Source organism: Rhineura floridana, chromosome 4 (assembly GCF_030035675.1).
Source record: "Rhineura floridana isolate rRhiFlo1 chromosome 4, rRhiFlo1.hap2, whole genome shotgun sequence".
In the NCBI taxonomy this organism is placed as follows: domain Eukaryota; kingdom Metazoa; phylum Chordata; class Lepidosauria; order Squamata; family Rhineuridae; genus Rhineura; species Rhineura floridana.
In genome coordinates, this window is record NC_084483.1 from 196527569 (window position 1) to 196550184 (window position 22616).

Consider the following 22616-nt stretch of genomic DNA (forward strand, 5'->3'; position numbering starts at 1 on the left):
AAGGTTCCCCACTCCTGACCTAACATCTCAGATGTAGTTCATTATCATTCAGCTCACATAACTGGTCCATTAACCCCCCCTTCACATTTCGCTAGTGTTAAAGCAACAAGCAAAAATCAGCAAAACCACATGCTGCATACTGTTCAGATTAAGTTGCTAAATATGAAACTAAACAGCACTTTAACTTTAACCAATAAGTATGATTTGCGAAGCAGGAAGGAAAAGTTTTTTTCTGAATAGAAAATGGAGTGGTTTATTTTTAAACCAATATTCTTCATGTATCCCTCTGCAAATAGATCAATTACATATAAATTTGTTTAAAGGCATTTTATTTCACTTATGTACCATTTGAAAATTAAGTTGATGGAAGCAATATTATTCTCCTTACTGTTTTAAGTTCCTGGCGCAATTGTTGATTTAAATTTGTCGATTCTTCTAATCGAGCTTCCAAAGCAGCAATTTTTTCTTCTTTTATTTCAAGTGACTTCTTCAGTGTGGATTCTAACCTTGACTCCAACAATCTGTACTTGCTGTTTAGTGAAGTAATTATATAATTTTTTCATTATCAAGAAAAAAACACACCCTTAAATAAATATGTAAATTTCATCAAGGAGCTAAACTTGACTGTTTTTCAAGAAATCTGTGTGAGGAGAGAACCATCCTACACTCTCCTGCCATCAGTTCCTAATGTTTTATGCAAAATCTTATTAAATTGCCTGGACAGAAGACAGGTACACTCTGTGCATATGAACATTGAGCCTTTTTCTTTTTAATTAATGCATTTGCACTACAGTACTTGTACACCTGACAACATCATTCAATCTAAATCTGGCTACTATGAATTTTGAAGACTGCCTACCACATTTTCCTGACCTCAAGGGCCTGGTCCCTCCACTTTTATTAAATGTATTTGATGGTGTGTGGTAAAAGGTACACATTTCGTATTTAAGAAAGCAATGCAAACACCGAAATCACATTTCTAGGAGCAGGAAATGTATACATTCAGCAAATGTGTTCTGTTACAGTAAAGGGACAAAACTGAGATGTGTCACCACTGCGGACACCCTAACATAATTAGAACAAATGTAAAATTAATCATATTGAGATTTGTAGCAATTTGTAAACAATCCAGGATGCAAAGGGATTGAATTGCTGTGGAGCAGTTTTCATGTGGCTACATTCCAACAAAGACAAAGATAAAAAACTAGCTTGATTACAACCCCTCATTATAAAGGACCTGGATAGCAAAACTATGCTTCTTTAAACCATGACAGCAGAGAGAAGGAATAAACTAAATGCAGGTGCACGATGATGCATGTACAGTATATACTTACAATGTGTGAATCCAACACTACAGCTGCTATGTCAAAACTAGAATTTCCCTTGCTTGACGTAACAAAATTGACCTGTTGATCTCCACACACAATTTTGCACTTTGTTTTCTGGTATTTATTGGGAGAATTACTCCATAGAAGCCCTAGTTCACACCAGTCGTATCTATATCGAAGTTTTCCAAGGTTCATACATATCCTTTGCATATTGGACTGTGGGAATTTTTTGTATTTCCTTGAAGAGGTATAATGTAGTAGGGATAGGGGAGAATTCCATCCAAATTGGACTTGAGACCTGGTTTTTTAGAATTCTGCCTGTTCAGTCTCTTTGTGGACTGAACCTGAATGCATTGGATTTCCATTTTCTGACACAACGCTGTATTAAAAAAAAATGAATTTCATTGTCCTCTCTACTGAAAGGGTTAATGCTAGTAGAGATTAACAGGGAATCCTACAGCACCTCACTCATGTTAAGGAGACATTCTAGGATTCCCTGTTAATCTCTACTAGAACGTCTCCTTAATGAGTGAGGCACTGTAGGATCTCTCCTAAAAAAACAAAAAAACTAAAAAGAGGAGGAGACAAGCCACAAGAGAAGCTGCATGCAGCATGGCCTCATTGGACCTCTCCACAGCCCTCTTGGGGGAAAGTGAGAGAAGCGAGATCACCTGCAGAGGATGATCCCCCTCCACAGTCCAGGCTATAGCATTCTCCACCCTTTCTGGCACCACGGAGGAGGCAGTGAGAGGTCTGGAGAACCTGCATTGCCACAGGAAGCCCAGCAAAGCCAGCAGTAAGCTGGAAACAGGAGAGAATGTACCATTGGTACTACCACCAACACACGGTATATAAATCACCAACACATGCACAGAGGTGAGGGGTGTGGTGTGGCGAGGTATTGTAGTACACGCCCACAGGTGGGGGAGAATGTACAGTTCCAATATGCAGCTGCTGCGCAAATAAGTCCCAATGTAAATATGTCGTGTAGGGAAGAGCTTAACACACGCCCACAGGTGGGGGGGTTAAAAAAGGGGGGGTGAACAGCACCAAATGCCACGAAGTGTAGAGACACTATTGTAGAAATGAGCCTTACAGGATTTTAAAAACCTTGGAGAGCCTGACTAAATAACTGTACAGTCAAGCAAGGAGAACAGAAAAGGCGGGGGGGGGGGGACGGGGCAAAATAAAATGGCACCCGCAAAAAGGGCGGGAAACTTGAAATCAAAATGGCGGCCAGGAAGAAGGAGCAATGGCGGGCAGACAAAGGGCTCCGCGTGCTCCAAACGGCCTGTAACGGCTGCGGTAGCTGCCAGGCAAGCAGTTAGGGGAGGAGGCGCAAGGGCGAGCTCCAAGTGCAGTCTGTAAAATATAAAGCACCGCCACCTGAGTATCTAAACTGGCAGCAGGAGCAAAAAGCAGGAGAGAAGCCGCAGCCGCAGGCTCCCGGTGAGGCTGCGATGCCTGTAAGCACTACCCAAGCCTGGGGCAATCAAGAAGCTGGTGGTAAAAATGGCTAAGGAAGCCGCAGGAGCGAACTCTAACCGCCACTTGCCAAAAGGAGACCGCAACTTTCCGCCGCAGCCAAATACCAGCTGCCGCCATCAATTGGCGGTAACAGTTGTTAAAGGAGCCGCACGTGCAGCTCCCGGCTAGACAAAAACAAGAAAAATGGCTGCCGCCTGGAAGGAAGGCGGTGGCAAGACAAGGCAAGGGATGAAGAGAGAGCTGCAGCTGCGGCTCTCAGCTAAGGCTAGTCTCACAAGAGGCTGGAGCCTAAAGGGGGAACGGCAGCCATCAGAGCCCCCAACAAAGGGACTGAATGGGGGGAGAGCAAAAATGAGTCAAAAATAAAATCCACCCAACAAACGTCCCAAGAGTACAAAAGGAGAGAAGGAGGGAAGGGAATGGAAGGAAAGATCACAGTCCCACATACTCAATCTCCAAACCTAGCTAACGCTATAGAAATAGATCCAAACGCTTCGAACGAAGGCAAAAATGAACTGGAGTGGGAGGGGCTTGATGCCCCAGGACTTCGATCCATTCTTGCCTTTGGATGCTAGATGGCGCTATTTCCCACATGATGTCAGACCACCTGAGGAAAAGGGAAGGCCTGGGGTCCCTACCCTCCATTCACCTGAAGCTCTTCTCATGACCATAACACATACTGCTGGTTCTGAGTCCCTTCATTTCGAACCAGAACAAAGTAGAAGTTTACAGAAACAAAGGAAGTTGGAATGGAACTGCATTCCAGTTCGACAGAATGCGAGCAGATCAGGCCCAGGTAGAGGACTGCAACCCTATAATGTAGTACCAAGAAAGCATGAAACCACATTGGATCAAATTTATAGAAATGCTGTACTCTAATCATCCCTATGCTATAGGATGCATCCAGAGGATGCAGGTCAGGATGGAGGATGATGGAAGGTCAACATGCAGATTTAATTTACATCCATTCTACATCCATGCAGCACAAATATATAGAAATGTACAAGTACAGATATGGTCAGCAGCAAAATTAGGTAAGTAAAGAGTGTTATTAACTCTCTGAATCTAGCAGAGATCCGGCCACAGAATTAAAGACTGCAGGGGCAACAGATAGGGAACTGGGTCAGGTTCAGTGCTCAGAGCTAACTGCTGAACATAGGGAGACCACTGCACCCAAGGCTTGTGTTCAAGAGTGCCTCCCCTGTTACCCCATTACTGCTAAGCTTATTCAGGAGTCTTTGGTGAGGTTTTTTGTCAAAAGCTTTTTGAAAATCCAAATATGATCACCTCTATTTGTATGCTTGTTGGCATTCTCAAAGGTGTTTAACAGGTAATTGAGACAGGAGTTACCCTTGCAGAAGCCATGCTGGCTCTGCTTCAGCAAGGCTTGTTCTTCTATATGCTTGGTAATTCTATCTTATACAATGTTTTTCACCAGTTTTCCCAGAACATAAGTTAAGCTACCAGACCTATAGCTTCCAGGATCCCTTTCTAAAATTGGCATTATGTTGGCCATGTTCCATTCCCCAGGTATGGAGGCTGAACTCAAGGACAAGTTACATACTTTTATTAGAAGATTCACATTTGAGTTCCTTAACTATTCTCGGGAGGATGCCACTAGGACCTGATGATTTGTTTTTATTTTGTCAACAAGGCCTAGAACTTCATCTCCAAGTAGCACTGTTTGCCTCAGCTCCTCACACTTACTGTGAAAGTTCATTGAGGCAAATAATTCATTCAGCTTCCCTGATCATCCAAAAGTCCAACTGCCTCCATAGCTGGTGTCCTGCTACTAACGTATTTAACGAATTGTTTGTTGTTTGTCTTTATGGTTTTAGCAATGTTGTCCTGCCCAGAGTTTGACACAGGAGTGGGAGACAAGTCTGACAATAATTCTTGCTTTATTAGAGTCACCGTTACATCAAAAGCAGTGCGCCTCATAGGCCTGGCTAGACTAGCTCACTACTGGTGCTAACTATGCTAACTAAGCATTCTCTGCAGTGTGTGGAGTAAGTTGACTCAGCACCCCAATCAAAGAGGCGCCGCCTTACGTGGGAAAGGTCTTTGCTTGTAATCTCTGACTCCTTCGAAGACTCTCCCTCTGACTGAACTGCTTCTTGCGTCATCTCGCACGGGGTGAAGGGGAGGGCGAGCCTCCGCCTGCTCATCGGACAGTACAGGCTCACTAGGTGCTGGCTCGACTTCGAAGGGTGGGGAGCAAGTTGGCAGGGAAACGTTTGAAGGTCCAAGTGGGGTGTGCTTGGGGGTTGGAGTTGACGCGCACATGAGATTGCTCCCCAACGGCTCTGGCAGCGAGCTTGCAGGTGGCAAGCCGCTATCAGGTGGAACAGGCTCCAAGCCGCCAGGGGGAGTGTCCAGGGAAATTGAAGGGTTGCTAATGCTCCCCCCTCCCTCAAGGCTCTCAGAAGTCTTGTCCTCCTCTGCCCACTTGCTCCGAGGCGTTTGGAGTAACCGGGGCTCAACATTTGTACTCCACAAATTCTTTTTTAGCAACTCTCGACAGCTTGCAGTTCTTTTTGCCAAAATTTGTGCCCCTTTTTGTTCTTCTTGTTTGGACATGACTTCCATTTTGTAAAGAGGGCTTTCATGCCACTAATGATGTCGTTGACTCTGCTTGTTAACCACACTGGCATTCTTTTGGCTCTGGAGGTACCTTTGCTGATGCGAGGTATACGCTCCAGTTGAGCTTCTAATATTGTGTTTTAATCACCTCCCAAGCATTTGGGAATTTGACCTTCTAGACCAGCCTTTCCCAACCAGTGTGCCTCCAGATGTTGTTGGACCACAATTCCCATCTTTCCTGACCATTGGCAATGCTGGCTGAGGCTGATGGGAGTTGTGGTCCAACATCTGGAGGCACACTGGTTGGGAAAGGCTGTTCTAGACTTTGCCTTTCAACTTCCTTTTTACCAACTGGCTCATTTTTGCGATTCTTTTGAAGTCAAATGTGACTGTGTTGGATTTTCTTGGCAGTTGTCCATTTATATATACATACTGAATTTAATAGCATGATTCTCACTATTCCCATTCAGTTCCACAACACTTGCAGCTCACAGCAAGTCCTGGGTGCTACTTAAGATTAAGACCAGGGCTGCCACCTTTCTGACTTGTTTCATGACCAACTGTTCTAGGGCAGTCATTTAAAGCACACAACTCTTTGTCATGACTGGAACACACATGTACCCAGTCCATGCGAAGGTAACTGAAGTCACCTGTCAGTACAGCATTTCTAGCAGACATACACCACTCTAACATTTGATGATGAACTGAGATTTGGATATGACATCCTTATTAGAAGAATGTGTTAGTGTTATTTTTAGTTTACAAAACAGCCTGTGGTCATGTTCATGAATTTACTTATTAACCTATCTGTTCTTTCTTCTTTTTTGTAAAGTGCTCTGGATACTTATTGCAGAATGGCAGGATATAAATATGAAATAATAATAATAATAAATCTATCAGAATTGCTTGGGAGTTTCTTTCATATGTGGTGGTTGTGTCCTGTGGTCCAACTCTTTTGGCAATGGGTGTTTCAGATCTTCTCAATTATATTTCAACTCATTCTGGTTCTGGTTTTGGTGTACAAAGCCCTATAAAGCTTTGGACCAGGATACCTGAAATATCATTTTACCCTTTATATACCATCTACTGAAGATCTTCCTCTTTCAACAAGCCTTTTAAGTAAAGACCTTATTCCAGTCTGCATCTATGTTGGGATTGCTTTTTAAGATGTTTTTAAAGCTTTTTTAAAAAAAAGATGTTTTAAAAGATGCTTTGTTTTAGTATTTTTTTAAAAATCTGTTTTTATGGTATTTTAGAGTGTTTTCAGTGTTTTTGTTTGCCCCCTGGACTCCTACTGGGAAGAAGGGTGGTATATAAATAAATAAATTAAATAACTAAAAAATAACGAACTCTTTCCGATGGACCCAGGACCTGCCTTAATCTCTATATTTCCAGATGAGCTTCTAAACCTTACCCATAATAAAACCTCATTTTGTTTTTTTTAGCAGCTGCTCAGGTGGAGGTAGCAAATTATTGGAAATACTTGTCTCCTTTTACCATGGCAGGTTGGTGGGGAAAACCATAGGCTTAAGCATTAGCAGAAAAGTTAACTGAGAGGAATCGGTCATTAAGAGGAGCAAAGATAAAAGAGCCTTTTGAAGATGTCTGGAATCCTTTTATCGTAAATGTGGTACAGAAAGACAACGATATTGCCACCACTGTCACATAAATCTTTTTGGTTAGATATAATTCCACAGAGATTCTAGTTAATGGATTGACTTAGTGCTTATACTTGTTTTTGGTCTCTTATTGTAATCATTAGGAATTGTATGTGGAGTTTTAGTTTTGGGTATGATGGGGGGATTTGTCTTGAGTCAATTGTTATATGAAATTTTTTCAATAAAAAATTTTTTCAACAAAAATCTATCAGAATATGTGAAAGTGCACAGACTAGAAAAAAGGGAATTATCCAAGTAATTTTTTCTACTAGCTTCTAGCTACAAGGTCACAGAAAAGAAGCCTTGCAATTATTTTGTTAAAATAAACTAATGCAAAGTTCTACAGGAGACAATGAACAAACTGAAAATTCGGGGTCATGGACATGTCACATTTGGTCCAAAGTAGATAACAGACACAAATATAAAGGTGTACAAATGCATGCTAAATTCTTTAGAAGAGATTCACGTTATATGGAACAAAATTACCTTCTGGCTCTAATACAAGACACCAAGTGGCCTTAATTACTGAATTTCCAATTTTAGAGGTGAATACATAGCTAGAATAATGAATACACACATTTTGATGCATATGCCACAGGTTTAAGATTGTTTACATATAAAAAGGAGAACCCACTTTATGCATATTCCGATTATTTGCCCATTTATTATTTCATCCTTCTATAATACAGTGGGGAGGAGAGCCTGGCTGGGAGTCCAGAGGCTGTGAGTTCAAATCCCCGCTTGTGTCTCCTGGGTGTCAAGGGCCAGCTAAAGATCACCCCACACAGTGAGTGGCTCAGGGGTTACGTGCCCTGCCACCTGTGCAGCCGTGGGCAAGCGGCATAGTCCCAAGGAGACCAGTTGCCCCCCAGCTGGCAGTTGTGGACAAGGAAGGGGCTGGCTCGTGCAGCTGTGGCAAGCTGAGCAGGCCCTAGCCAGCTGGGGAGGACCAGCCTCAGAGGGAGGCAATGGTAAACCGCCTCTAAATAACGCTTACCTTGAAAACCCTATTCATAGGGTAGCCATAAGTCAGGATCGACTTGAAGGCAGTCCATTTCCATACTTTTTCTACACAGTATTACATTTTGAAAAACACCTAGAACCATTCTTTCTTATTTTAATCCTTCCACTCAAGCCTCACCCTAAGAAAAATATCCCTTCCTCATTCAGCACTTCTCTAATCCACCCTATCTTCTCTCTCTCACTCACTCACACACACACAGCTCCCTAAGCCAACCTCACTGCCACTGAATTTGGTCTTTCCATACCTAAAGCCATCACCCTACAATAAAACTGAACCCCTTCCATGGGCACCAAATGGACCATTGGTCTCACCTGAAGGGTGATTTTCATAGGAGGTCTGCCATCAAGTGGGTTATAGTTCCACCTATCGTCGGAAGGCAAGAATGTTTTTGAAGTCAAGACTAGGGGCGTCAGGCCCCTCCCACTCTCCAGTTCATTCGCAGCGAGTCCAAAGAGAGATATCTAAAAATGCAGGATAAAAGGCCAACAGGCCTACCAGCAAAGACATAACACAATAGCAATAATCATAATAATATGACTCTAACATAGCGATATAACATTAATAGCAGTCTTGACTTCACTAGTAAATCTAATATAATAGCGTAACAGGAATATATGAAAAAAACCCAAAAAATATTTAGGTATCCTCCAACTGGCAGGGTCGTGATGGCAGTCCTCCTATGAAAATCACCCTTCAGGTGAGACCAATGGTCCATTTTCCATAGGAGGACTGCCATCAAGCGGGATGTACCAAAGCAGCCCATAACAGGGAGGGACCACCCACATCCTAATCATCAAGAACCTGTTGCAACACTCATCTGCCAAAAGAGGCATCGGCAGAGGCATAGCGATCTATTTTGTAATGCCTTATAAACGAGTGAGGGGTAGACCAAACAGCAGCTCTGCAAATATCAGCAACAGGAGCGTTGGTAGCAAAAGCAGCCATAGTGGCCGCTGATCTAGTGGAATGAGCTGTTATACTAGCTGGAACTGGAAGCTTAAGGGACTCATATGCTAAGGTAATACATGCACGCAACCAGCGGGATAAGGTGGAATTAGCTACTTTATGCCCCATAGAACGTAGATGAAAGGATACAAACAAAGACTCAGTTCGTCGTATATCCTGGGTCCTAGACAGGTAGGTCTTGAGAGCCCTCCGAACATCCAATGAATGCCAAGCCTTCTCTAGAGGACGGGTAGGATTCGGACAAAATGAAGGAAGAACAATGTCCTGATTGCAATGGAAAACTGAATTGACCTTGGGACGGAAGGAAGGATCTGTTCTCAGCACAACAGAGTCCTTGTGAAAGACACAGAAATGGCAGGCAGAAGACAATGCGCCCAGTTCCGAAACTCGTCTCACAGAGGTGATCGCGATCAGGAACAGGACCTTGAATGACAACAGACGTAAAGACACAGTCCTAAGGGGCTCGAACGGAGGGCATTGTAAAGCCTGTAGGACCTTTGACAAACTCCATGAGGGAAAACGGTGGAATACAGCCGGTGAGCGTAACGCGGTTCCTCTCAGAAAACGTTTGATGAACGGGTGCGAGGCAATAGGAGCACCAGCGGAGGACACTGAGAGAATGGACGACAGAGTGGACGCATGTCTACGTAATGTGTTGGGTCTGAGGCCCTATGAAGGAATTGCAGCACCTGTTGTATTGTGGCCTGGGAAGGATCGAGGTGCTGGGACTGACACCACCTGGAGAATGCCACCCAAGTATGTTGATATATACGGGTGGTGGATGGTCATCTCGAGGCCAAGATAATGTCAATAACAGCGTCAGACAGGCCAGCAGACCTTAAATGTCCCCGTTCAAAAGCCACGCTGTTAGTTTGAGCCAATTGGGATCCTGATGCAATATTGGGCCCTGGGATAAGAGGTCTGGCCTGACCGGGAGCGTCCAAGGGTCTGTCACTGACATGGCAAGGAGATCCGAGAACCACCGTCGACAGGGCCAATAAGGAGCTATCAGAACCAGTTTGGCCCTCTCGCGTCGCGCCTTTCTCAAGGTTCTGGCTAAAAGTGGTATTGGAGGGAAGGCGTACAATAGGCCATCCGGCCACGGTAGTGACAGGGCATCCACCGCTTCAGCTATCGTGTCCAGGTATTGAGCGAAGTACCTGGGTAGCTGGAAATTGCGACTGGAGGCAAATAGATCGACTGAGAAGACGCCGAACCGACATTGGAGAAGATGGAAAACAGTCGGATGAAGTTTCCATTCTCCCGGAAAGACCTGTTGTCTGCTGAGCCAGTCTGCTGTCACATTCCAAATTCCTCTGAGATGTTCTGCTTTTAAGGATTGCAGATGTTGCTCTGCCCAGTCAAATATGAGGGAAGCTAAGTTCTGCAGAGGACGGGACCTGGTCCCCCCTTGTCTGTTTAAATGAGATTTGGCACACGTGTTGTCCGTTCGAATGAGAACATGGTCCAAGTGGAACAGAGACTGAAAATGGAGCAGAGCTAAGTGGACAGCCTTCAGTTTCAGCCAATTGATGCTCTGAGTCTGCTCTGCTCTGGTCCAAACCCCCTGAACGAACTGGGAGTTGCAGTGGGCTCCCCAGCCGAGGAGACTGGCATCTGTGGTGATAACAGTCCTGTGGGGCCTCTGAACGGAGTGCCCTGGGTGAGATGTTGGACCCTCGTCCACCAGCGGAATGAAAGACGCAGTGCGGGGCTCAAGGGAATTGCTTGATGATTTGACCTGGCAATGTCCTGCTGAAACGGCAACAAAGCCCACTTGAGTTGGCGAGTATGAGCTCGAGCCCATGGCACAATATGGATGGTGGACACCAACATTCCGAGAGCCCTGGCTAGAAGCATGACGTCTGCGGTTGCGTGGTGCATCAGAGACCGTGCGATGTCTGTGATAGCAGTTATGCGGTCTGGAGACAGGAACACCGTCGCCTGCAGGGTGTCCAACATCGCCCCTAGATTTTGTAGGCATTGGGTTGGTTGGAGATGGCTTTTGTCGAAATTGACTAGCCAGCCGTAGGCCTTGGTAAATACTCTCGGGGCAGATGAGAGGCCGAACAGCATCGCTCGATATTGAAAATGCTGGGGGCCAAATGCAAATAGGTACATGGAGATACGCTTCCTTTAGGTCGATAGAAGCCAGGAAGTCTCCTTCTTGAAGGCTTTCTGTAATGGAGTGGAGGGATTCCATTTTGAACCTGCAATACTTTACAAAACGGTTGATGAACTTGAGGTCCAACACCGCCCTCCATGAGAGATCTCGTTTGGGCACAGCAAATAGGAGGGAGTACACCCCTTCCAACCTCTCAGCAGTGGGGACTGGCTCTATCGCCGCTGTGTCCAAGAGGTGATGTATGGCTGTCTGCATGATGCAGTGCCTGGCTGGTGCCCTGGGACAAGGGGAGGGATGAAATCTGTCCGGAGGGATTGCCGAAAACTCTACTGCATAGCCATAACAAAAAATATCTCTGATCCAGGCGACCTGAGTCAGACGCAGGCAATGGTCTCCAAACAGAAGCAGTCTGCCCCCAACCGGTATCGCGTCAGTACTGTCTCTGCTGGCGAGACCCTCCCTTATATGAGGACGTTGAGGTACCTCTGTGCCTCTGGTACTGACCTCTGCGTGGGAAATGTCTGTTCCAGACTCCCCTGGAGGGATGGAAATCATAGGTTCGGAAATCACGGCCTCGTCCCCCAGGCCACATTCCTCGAAAGGGCTGGGTCGTGCGGTATGAGGTGAAATGTCTGAAAGGCCTGCAGTCAACGTTCCTGACAGTGGCCAAGACAGGCTTTCGAGCATCCTTGGGGTCAATAAGCACTGCCTTTAGGGCTTCCTCGCTGAAGAGTAATGAGCCGGAATAAGGTGCCCTTGATAAATTAACTCTGGCTGTAGAGTCCGCTTGCCAGTGATGAAGCCAGAGGGTCCGTTGAGCGACTACCTGAGCTGCCATAGCTCGTGCTCCCAGCTGATTTGCGTCCAAGGTGGCATCAGCCACAAACGCCACTGTCTTGCGCAATTTCATCAGTGACCTCCTCAGAGAGACAGGATCGGGATTAGGATCATCTAAGAGGTCATCCAACCACATCATCGCTGCCTTAGAAAAGATGGAAGCTGATGTAGAGGCTCGCATGGAGAAAGCGGTGGCCTCATGATTCTTGCGTAAGGCAAAGTCCAGCCTCCGCTCAGTGGCGTCCTTTAAATGTGAATCTCCTTCCCTCGGCAAAAGGGATCTAGAGACTAGACTGGAGATCGGCTCGTCTATGCCAGGGACGGCCAGTCTGCTTGTAAAGTCCGGAGCCAAAGAGTAAAGTCTGTCCGCAAGGGCGTTAAAACGGCGTGTTTGTAATGGATGAGACCATTCGTCCTTGGCCAGCTTAGCAATAGGATCTGGCACAGGAAGGTAGTGCTCTGCTGGTGTGGGGGATTTCAAGACCCTGGCCCCTTTAATAGCGGGAGTGGCAGCTGCAGGTTGTGTAGATTGGAGACTAAGGGTGTTCAATACTCTGCGAGCAAGGGGCTGATAATCTAAGGCATCAAACAGGCAATAAGATGTATCCTCCTCATGTTCCGACTGATCACTCCATTTGTCTCCTTTGGCTTGCACAGCAAATGGTGACTCCTCCCCACAAGAAACGTCATCAACAAACCTGCCTCTGGCAATGTCAAAAGGATTTGGAGAGCATGATGGATCTGCCTCATTGCATACACAGTGGTCCACACTGCGCTGAGGAATGGTGGGGACTTGTGATGGTGACTGTGTTTGAGTGAAGAACAACAGCATGTCTTGTAGTTGTGATATGAACTCATGAGACAGCTGCAGCCCCGGTGAGGTAGATGGTTGCGCTTGTAGAGGGGTTATGGACGGCTCAGCAGGCTGTGAAGATGAATAAACCCTAGGTGGTAATATGGGAGGAGGGTGGCTGGCTGCTGGTTGGTCAGGAAACCCAGCGAAGTCCTCCTCCTCAGAGGAAGCAGTCGGAGAGTGAAATAGATTTGTTAACTGTTCCTGGCCCGCCCCCTCGGAAACTGGAACAGAGACGTAGCGTGGCCGCTTGGTTGTGCTGTGGCTGGATAGATGTTTAGTTTTGGCAACCGCTTTGGTATGCTTATGCTTGGCCGCCTTAGATTGTTTCGGCTTGGTTGCCTGAGTTATCGCTGGCTGTTCCGGCATCATATATTTTCTAGGGGGTTCAGTACACGGCCACGGATGGGGCAGAATGCACCGGCTCAGATGGCTAAGTACACGGCCACAGATGGGGCAGAATGTACAATTTCAACAGTGTTGGTACACGGCCATGGATGGGGCAGAATGTACAGATCAGACAACCTTGGTACACGGCCATGGATGGGGCAGAATGTACAGTTCCAGACAGCCTAAGTATACGCAGAATGTACAATTTCAACAGCCTTGGTACACGGCCACGGATGGGGCAGAATGCACAGTTCCAAATAGGCTTTGCACACGGCCACAGATGGGGCAGAATGTACAGTTCCAACTAGGCTGGATACACGAAACAGCTTCAATAGTCAGCTTCAGGCAGCAGTTTGTGTTGAAGAAACCTATTAATGGCGGAGGTGCAACAGCTACGGACGAGGGAGCTCCACCACTGATGGCTTTTATGGGGTAATTTTCTATATAAATTCCCCTTGCCGGAGGCTACAACATATTGGAAATACGGGGCAGCCTCCCCCCTCTTTATGCCGTCTCCCTCGTACCTTACCGGGATGCAGCTTGGTGCTTTCGTCTGCGCTGGGCTACTGCCGCCGCCGCCGCGCCGGGCTGGAACTGGGCTGGGGCTGTGGCCTTTCGGTGGGTCTGATGCCGCAGCCTGTCCCTGGGAGCACCATGCTGTTGCGATGATCTTTCAGTGAATGCTGAGGGCGGGGGAGCGCCCCTGCAGCCGCCACTATCTTACCATCTGACCTCTGTCTGCTTGCCCTTAATATCGGCAGTGTTTACATCTTAATGCCTTTGTTTTTGGCTTCTGAAGAGAACTTCCCTGTTAGTCGTGACTTTAAGGGGTTTGTTTGCCGCGCCCCCCCCCCCCCGCTGAATGTACTGGATGTTGGATGCTGAGATCAAGAGGGGATGTTGCTTTTCAGTCTTGCATATGGACTATCACCCACACCGGTCTTTGTGCAAGGGTGGGAAAACTCACATCACGAGTTTCCATCTGAAGGCGCACATTTTGGACTATACAGATGAGAAGCCTTATTGTAACTGAATTAGTTTTTATGTTATTGTTTAGCTTTCTTGCTTAGTGTTTGGTGGTTTTGATGTTTTATATGTTTTGTACGTCGCTCAGAGTGGCTGGGTAGCCAGCCAGATGAGCGACTAAGAAATCGAATGAATAAATAAATAAATAATAAAAACTTATAGCAGGATTATAGAGGTTCTGCTCTGCAGCATACAAACAGAAACTGACAGAAAAGGCCTAGAACAGAATCCTTTACTATGGAAAGGACCAAATAGAAAGGGCGGGAAAAAGGGGGAGGAACAAAATGGCGCCCGCGAAAAGAGCGAGAAAATTGGCCAATCAGAAAGGCTTGGGGCGATGAAGAAGCAATGGCGGTCACAGGGGAGCACCAGCGAGCTCAAAAAACGGCCTCAAAAACGCTCTGGAGCCGCGGGGCTGAGATGCGCAATCACGGCTTAGAGAGCGAGCCAGATCTCTACAGCCGCAGGACAGTCAGCAAGCGAGGGGAATAAGGAGCCGCAGCCGCAGGCTCCGAAGGCAGTCGCGGTGAGATTTAAAATGCCGCAGAACGAGCCGGGAGAGGCGGGGCAGCCCAACCAGAAAGGGACATTGAAAGTAGAAAGAGCCGCAGCCGCAGGCTCTGGAGAAAAAACCAAGGGAGCTGCTGCGAAAATAGGCGGCAAGTTGAAAAAAAGAGCGGCGGCGCAAGGCAGAGAGCTGCAGCCGCAAGCTCCTGGATTAAGTCTGCGTGCACCGGCTGAGGAAGTGAGAACCGCAGCCGCGGTCTCCCAGAATCGCCGTTCGGCTAGGCAGGGAGCTGCAGCCGCAAGCTCCTGGATTAAGTCTGCGTACGCCGACTGAGGAAGGGAGAACCGCAGCCGCAGTCTCCCAGAATCGCCGTTCGGCTAGGCAGGGAGCTGCAGCTGCAAGCTCCCGTAACAAGGCTGCGTCCGCTGCCTTAGGAAGGGAGAACCAAAGCCACGGTCTCCCAGTAAATAGCTAGGGACTGAGGAAAAAAAATAGACAAAAAGGGGATCCCCCTTAAGTACAAAGACAAACATATTACAGTCAGTCCCACAGACTCTAAAGTAAAAGACAGAGGGAAGGAAATAACGTGGAATACACACACAAAACCTCCACACCGTCACACAAATACACAAAAACTTATCTAGACGCTATATATCCAACTTGCACGGACGAAGGCAAGAATGAACTGGAGAGTGGGAGGGGCCTGACACCCCTAGTCTTGACTTCAAAAACATTCTTGCCTTCGGACGATAGGTGGAGCTATAACCCGCTTGATGGCAGTCCTCCTATGGAAAATAACTAGCATTCTTAAACAGTTGTCAGGAGCCAATGATGGAAAACTAAGTCTCTAGGATGAAAAAACAAAAACAAATTAAAATATATAAAGGAGAAAGTACTGATATTCACCTTGAGAAGCTCACATTGTCCCAACAGTATCCTGAAAGTAAAGCTGGATACATAAAATTATAATGCTAGCTCCCTCTCAAGATAGAAGGTTCTGAATCTGCCCCCATCATTATGTCAATCACTGCTAATAACAGACTATAGCACTAGCCTTTATTCTCAACCGAGTGGCATGCTGACAGAAGGGCTGGTCAGAAGCTGGAGTATTCTGCTTTTGTTAACACAAATTCCACAAGTAACAGGATGAAACAAACCACTAAGTAAAGGAAACAGATGTTTGCATGCTATTAGCTTTATACTGGCAGATGGAGTACGTTTTTTCAGAGACTGATCATGCTTCCTTATATGGTGCATGACAGGGCTTTTCCCCTCCCTGCTAATAGGCTCAGGAATCTATTACAAAAGAATATGCTAAATAACTGGAGGAAATATGTTCTTCAAAATGATTGTACAAACACTACAAGGGGAAGTTCATTCCTTTAGTGAGGTACAGAATTCCTATGACAAAATTAGAAGCAGAGCCTGGAAGAAGAGCATGCTGTACCACCTGTTCAAGTACATTCAGCAACATATCATGTGAAAAACAGCTGTTGCAAAAATACTGTAAGGAACTACTTGCAACCTATTCCAAAGAGGCTTGTATACTCACCTGTCATCTGAACTCTGCTCATCATGCAAGAGGCGCTCTTTATTTAAACCTATCTTCTCAAGTTCATGTGTAAGCTTTTCTAAATCATTATTCATCTGCTGCGTCTTCAGTTTTTCATTCACCAAATCCTTTAAATAAATGCATTTTTGAAAATGCATTGAACATATAATATTGCAATGCTGCATTTCTAAAGACTAGCAGGAGATCCAGACAAGAGACTAGCAGGAGACCCAGAAAGCAAGTTGAGAGTTGTTTTGATAAAGGCTTCCCTTTCAATGCTGCACACAAATTTACTTTATCCCAGTTGCCTCCCATCCCAGGTTTTCGAAATGATATAAAAACTGCCAAATCTCTTTACCAGATTTGAAAATAAGATGCAGATACATGCCATAAAGTAGTGATTCCTCTTTCAAACCACAACTTCAGCTCTCTGAAAAAACTGGGTTTTTTAAAATCTCCATTTGGTTCACTCTTACTTCATTAACATGGTTAAATCAGCATTTATATTATAAAAGCAAATCTGAATTTCATAGGTTTATCTCCTTTACTTTTACTGGCTATTAAGGGAGTTGTATCCAATGCTGGCTTTGCCTTGACAGAAAGGGCCTCCGCTTGTGCAAGTTGCAACACCTAATCTTAAGACAATTCCACCACATACATACCTACTGAAGCCCCACCACCACATCTCATTCTGTTCCAGAGGATCACAAAACCCCAGAAGCAGCTTTTTTGGAGGGGGTTAAGTAATAGGGATAGAGTGTCCTGCTCTGCATGAGAAGTGCATTCTGTTCACACAATTCCATCACTGAATACAACCCACTGATATTATATTAACTTAATAAATCAAGCAAGACAGCTCTAATGCTTAAGTGTGTATGATCCTGAATAATATATCCTTCAAGTGTTACAAAGATTACTTTTATGCTAGTTCTTTTTACTGGAATTGCCATCCTTTATTCACTCGCTTTTTAGAGTATCCAGACTGCCAAATGATTGTATTCTGTATTGATTTCTGTTCTTTTTTGCAAGAAAACACAATTACAGCACTAGCCTGCCCAATGTGGACAGCCAAAGTACCATCAATGCTTTTAAGGACTACTGTGCCTTCAAATAAAAACTTCTGCCTTGCAGTTTCTGCCTCATTAGTTCTTCAAATTTAGTGTAGTAGGACTAATTATGATTATCCCTTAATTAGTCAGTTTCTGTTGCCTGTGGATGAGAGTGTTGTGAATTACTGGTTTCCTTTCATTATTTCATAGCAAAATAGCTCTAATTTCAGTATAAACAGGAAAAATTATAAGGAAACCAGCAGTGCCATCATGGAGAGTAGAAGCTGATTAATTAAGGCCCATGTAATCACTACTGCAATGAGGAAGCTACTAATTAATGTTGCAGGGGACTTACTTATGAGTAAACATTAGAAAAGGGGCAATGGGGAGGGCAATTGTTGGATACTGTAACAGTCCATTACATGTTACATTTTAAATCTGCTTCCAAGTGACGTAGTAAGCACACAAGGCAAGCATTTCATGAACATCCTGTCGCATTTCTAACATATGGAGCTCAGAATCAATTGAGTTCATAAAGAGTGCTAACATTTGAAGACCATGCAAATAAAACAAAAACACATTTGTAATTATCTAAATTATTGCACGCACAGGAGAACTGACAATTATATTATCTGAAGGTCACTGCCCTTCAGAATGATAGTATATCTTTTTAGTAGGGAATGTTACCTCTCGCAATGTGACAAGCGTTTTCTTGTCAATGGTGGCTCTTTTTACAAGCTCTTTATTCTCCTTTTCAATCTCTTTTAAACGAATAAAAGCTTCTTTGCATATTCCAATTTCCTTAATGAGTGACTTGTTCTCTTTTTCCAGATGACCAATTTTTACATTATTTTCTTCTAATGTGCTGTCCTTAATATCTGCTTGTTGCCGAAGCCTCTTGTTCTCTTTTTCCAGCTGTTTCTTATCCTTTTCCAGCTGCGAGGTCTCTTGTTCTAAAAGCTTATTCTCTTTCTCTAATTTTTCTAAGCGTTTACTAGAGATTTTGAGTTCTTCCAGATTTTTTTGTAGGGTTTGGTTTTCTGTCTCTAAATCCTGTAGTTCACTTTCCAGATGCTGAATCTTTTTGTTGGTGTTTTCTAAGGCCTTCTGTAGCCTTTGGTTTTCAGTATCCAAACCTTGATAACTGACTTCTAAGCGTTCAGTCTTCTTAAAAGATGTTTTCATAAGCTCCAGGCTCTTCTGAAGCTGTCCTTTTTCACTTTCTAATTCTTTATTTTCCAGCTCCAACTGAGCCATCTTGATATTTGTACCTTTCAAAGATTCAATTGTTCTTCTGAGCTCTAAATTCTCTTCATCAAGTTGTGTATTCTCTTTCTCTAAGGACTCTAATTGAAAACTGAGATTTTTAAGGCTATCTAAAGTCTTTTTCAGCTTTCTGTTTTCAACATCTAGATTGGAGTTCTCTTGTTCCAAAGAATCTATTTTTTCACATGTAATCTTTAAATTGGTAATCTTTTTCTGTAATAATTCATTTTCTTTTTCAAGATGGTGAACTTCTTTCTCCATTTCATCTGCTCTTTCTCCCTTCTCTTTATAATGTTCTAACTCTTTCTTCAGTTGCTTCTTTTCAAATTCTATCTTATTTAATTTGCTACTTGTCTCTTTAATAGACTCATGAAGAATTTTATTTTCCTTTTCAATATCTTTTACTCTTGCTTCAGCGCTGATTTGTGAACGTTGTCTGAGGGAAGCCACTGTTTGATTCAAATGTTCATTCTCCTGTTCCAGGATTTTAATCTAATTAATTGAAATGAAAGTTTAAATTAGGATAAAAATAGTTTACATTAAAATCTTCTAAGACTGAAAGGTACAAAAGTAGTTAAGTCAGCATGAACAGTAAAAGTAAGCCTCTGTTATGTTGTGAACTGCCTTACCACACATCCATTAAACCCAAATATCAGCCTATTTCAGGTGTGTAGGAGGGCAGAGACTTCAGAACCTAGGGAAACTCTCCTATAAGAGTCTAGCCAATTACACCAGCAAGTAGGGCTACCTTTGACAAGACCATACAGGATGAAAAGCTAAACTGTTGGCAGCTGGACCTCTTGGGCTCAAGATTCAGAGTGTCTGCATTACCCAAAGAACTGAAGCAGAAATTAAAAAGTTCTGCTCTGGAAGAAGTGTCTAGTTAAGAACTTAAGACTGCAATTTTAAACCTACTTACCTGGGAATAAGACACACTGAATTCAATAGAACATACTTCTGAGTAGACACAGGGTTGTATACAACTCAGAGTAGACCCACTGAAATTAATGAACCTAAGTGAAATGAGTATTAATGTCTATGTATCTATTCTAGGACCATCGCTGGATAATTAGGGTTGGACAGTTAGTCAACACCAGGACTTCAAGCCACCTTGGACTATGGGAAAGTCTGTTTCATATACAGCTAGGCTCTAAACAGTGTGGAAATCCAAGCAGATCTGGCACTAAATTTTCTGCACAGATTGTCCCCTTCTGCACAGCAGAGTCAACGTTTTGTTCTCCTTCCAAAAACCACATTTTTCCAGCCAGTCAGTGCTTGAAGGGTGGGTGTGCCTGCTCACAGAAAGATGAATAAAGGATCACTAAAGCATAAAGCTTCTCTGCCTGCTAAGATCTTTGTGAAAAACATGGGCATAGCCCACACACAAGGGAGGGAATAGAAAAAAGGCATATACATACAAAAAATAATATGAAAACTGCAGCAGGAAAAATGGGCCATGATTACTGTATTTCATAATATAACACACATAGACTATTTAAAAAACATCAGTCTTGACCATCTAAACAAAGTTATGGTTGACAATCAAAAAGCTTTTTGTTGTCTTACCTGTCTCTCTGAGTTTTCTCTTAGAGTCTCAATTGTCTTTTCAAGTTGTGCTTTCTCTTTCATTAGATCTTTGCTAAGATTCTGACTATTCTGAAGACTTTGCTTTTCTTCAGAAAGTTCATTCTCAAGTCCTTCAAGCTAGAGAAAGTGAAACAAAATAAAAATGGATCAAATCTCACTTTAGTGTACAAGATTTTGTAGTTGTTAAGTCGACTATGACTTATGGCAACCCTATGAATCAGCGATCTCCAACAGCATCTGTTGTGAACCACCCTGTTCAGATTTTGTAAGTTCAGGTCTGTGGCTTCCTTTATGGAATCAATCTATCTCTTGGTGGCCGTCCTTCTTCTACTCCCTTCTGTTTTTCCAAGCATTATTGTCTTTTCTAGTGAATCAGGTCTTCTCATTATGTTTCCAAAGTACGATAACCTCAGTTTCATCATTTTAGTGTCTAATGGTAGTTCTGGTTTAATTTGATTTTTCTCTTATCCACTTTTTTCATTGTCCAACTTCCACATCCATACATAGAGATAGGGAATACCATGGTCTGAATGATCCTGACTTTAGTGTTCAGTGATACATCTTTGCATTTGAGGACCTTTCCTAGTTCTCTCACAGCTGTCCTCCCCAGTCCTAGCCTTCTTCTGATTTCTTGAATATTATCCCCATTCAAGATTTTGTACTGTGTACAAAACAACAAGGTGGTTGTTTTTAGTTTGTTTTTTTAATTAAACCCATATCTAAAAATGAAATGTTCTTATAAAAGAAACTACAGACCAAGATCAACATACTGAAGTGTCAAGATTATATAGTTTTGCAACACCTTTATTCCTGCAAGTTTATGTAGTTGCTATTGAAAACACTGTGCTGCGCAAGAACTGATACTGAAATCTTTAACAAAATATTAAAATGTATTTGTTGAACATCTCAAGTGTAAATGACTTACTTGTATTACAATCCTTATTTGCATTAGAATTCAAACCATTAAGTAAAGCATGCATAGAATATATTTAGGAATTAAGGAATGGACCACTTCGGACATCATGATAAATCATTATTTTCCCCCAGAAATGAGTTGCAGCAAACCTTGGTGCTTGCACATTTTATTCCTCTCCCCTACCAGTGTGGCCATGAGGAGATCAGAAGCTTCCAATTCTGTTTTTGTTTAGCCATAGTTTAATGTTATATACTAGCCCTAACATTAACTACAATTGTTAATCTTAACGACAATTTGTTGAAACATGCCAGCTTCATATCTCAAGGGACTGAAATTGGCTTATTTCAACTAAACCACTGTTAATATTCATCACTGTTGGGTTTAGATGCAGCGAACACCTGTAGTTAATAAAAAATTGAAAGCTTCTGATCTCTTCACAGGCATGCTGGAGGACTATGGGAGGGAAGAGCGTGAGCCTAAGGTTTGCTGAGGTTCATTCCCATCACAATAAAACAGGGGTGGGAATCTTTTTCACACCAAGGGTTGAGTGAATAATTGTCCCACCCTCCACAGACCATTGTTGACAGGTAGGCAGCCCTGTCAATCACTTCATATCATTAGGATCTCAAGTGACAATTTCAAACAGGCTTGCTGCCAGCACCAATCAGCAATGACAACAAATCCCTTTTATGGTATGTTTGCAGATGTGGTTTGAATCCAAACTGTCCTTGTAAATAAACAACTTCAAAAGGGTCTTGCTGTCAGTGCTGTTCAGAGGAACTTGACAAAGAACTCTCAGGAATGCATTTAAAGCTTCTGACTATTCCTTTACCGCAGTATTCTTTACATGTCCGCAACGTCAGGGGTAGGGGTAGTGTGTGCAGTTTGGGGAAAACAGCCTTGTAGTCCAGATTTGGACTCCTACCAGGCGTAACCAAATGCACAGGTCAGAGGCTCCCCACAGTTGTAATAAACTATGGCTTACCAAACTAAATCAATGGAGCCCAAAAGTCAGATTCTGAAAATTAAAAGGTCTTCACTAAAATGTGTTGGCGTGCGCACACAACTCATCAAAACTTTAACATATACAGCGATTAACTCTGATGAAATATTTCTAGGTTATGTGAATTTTAAAAGATGGTGGGCTTAGAACAGAGCAGAACATATATTTGCTTTCCGTATTATTTATTAAAAGGGTTTAAAATGTTTCTATCCATTCAGAAATTAGGAGATGTACAACTATTTTGTGAATTATTGTGACCTGCTCTTCAGTTTCTTTTGTCGTTTCAATTTCATATACTCTTTGGGAAAGAAAGATGTCTAAAATAAGAGACACCCGTATGTATGACTAACAGATCGATCACATCTTTAATATATAATATTTGGAAAAATATACAAATATCTAAACAGAAAACAATTACCATTACTTTATTTCAGAAACTGCTTGTCAATAAAAACAT

General features: G+C 43.5%; 1 protein-coding gene across 4 annotated transcripts in view; it reads right to left on the reverse strand.

Moving 5' to 3' along the window:
- Positions 1-22616, reverse strand: part of CCDC88A (coiled-coil domain containing 88A) — a 168405-nt gene that overhangs the window by 58122 nt on the left and 87667 nt on the right. For all 4 annotated transcript variants that reach the window (XM_061625755.1, XM_061625754.1, XM_061625753.1 and 1 more), the window contains exons 14-17: positions 20220-20357; positions 18075-19145; positions 16339-16466; positions 389-530 (exon numbers count right to left, since the gene is read on the reverse strand). In XM_061625755.1, the coding sequence (XP_061481739.1) occupies positions 389-530; positions 16339-16466; positions 18075-19145; positions 20220-20357 (1479 nt within the window). The remainder of the gene's footprint in view (positions 1-388; positions 531-16338; positions 16467-18074; positions 19146-20219; positions 20358-22616) is intronic.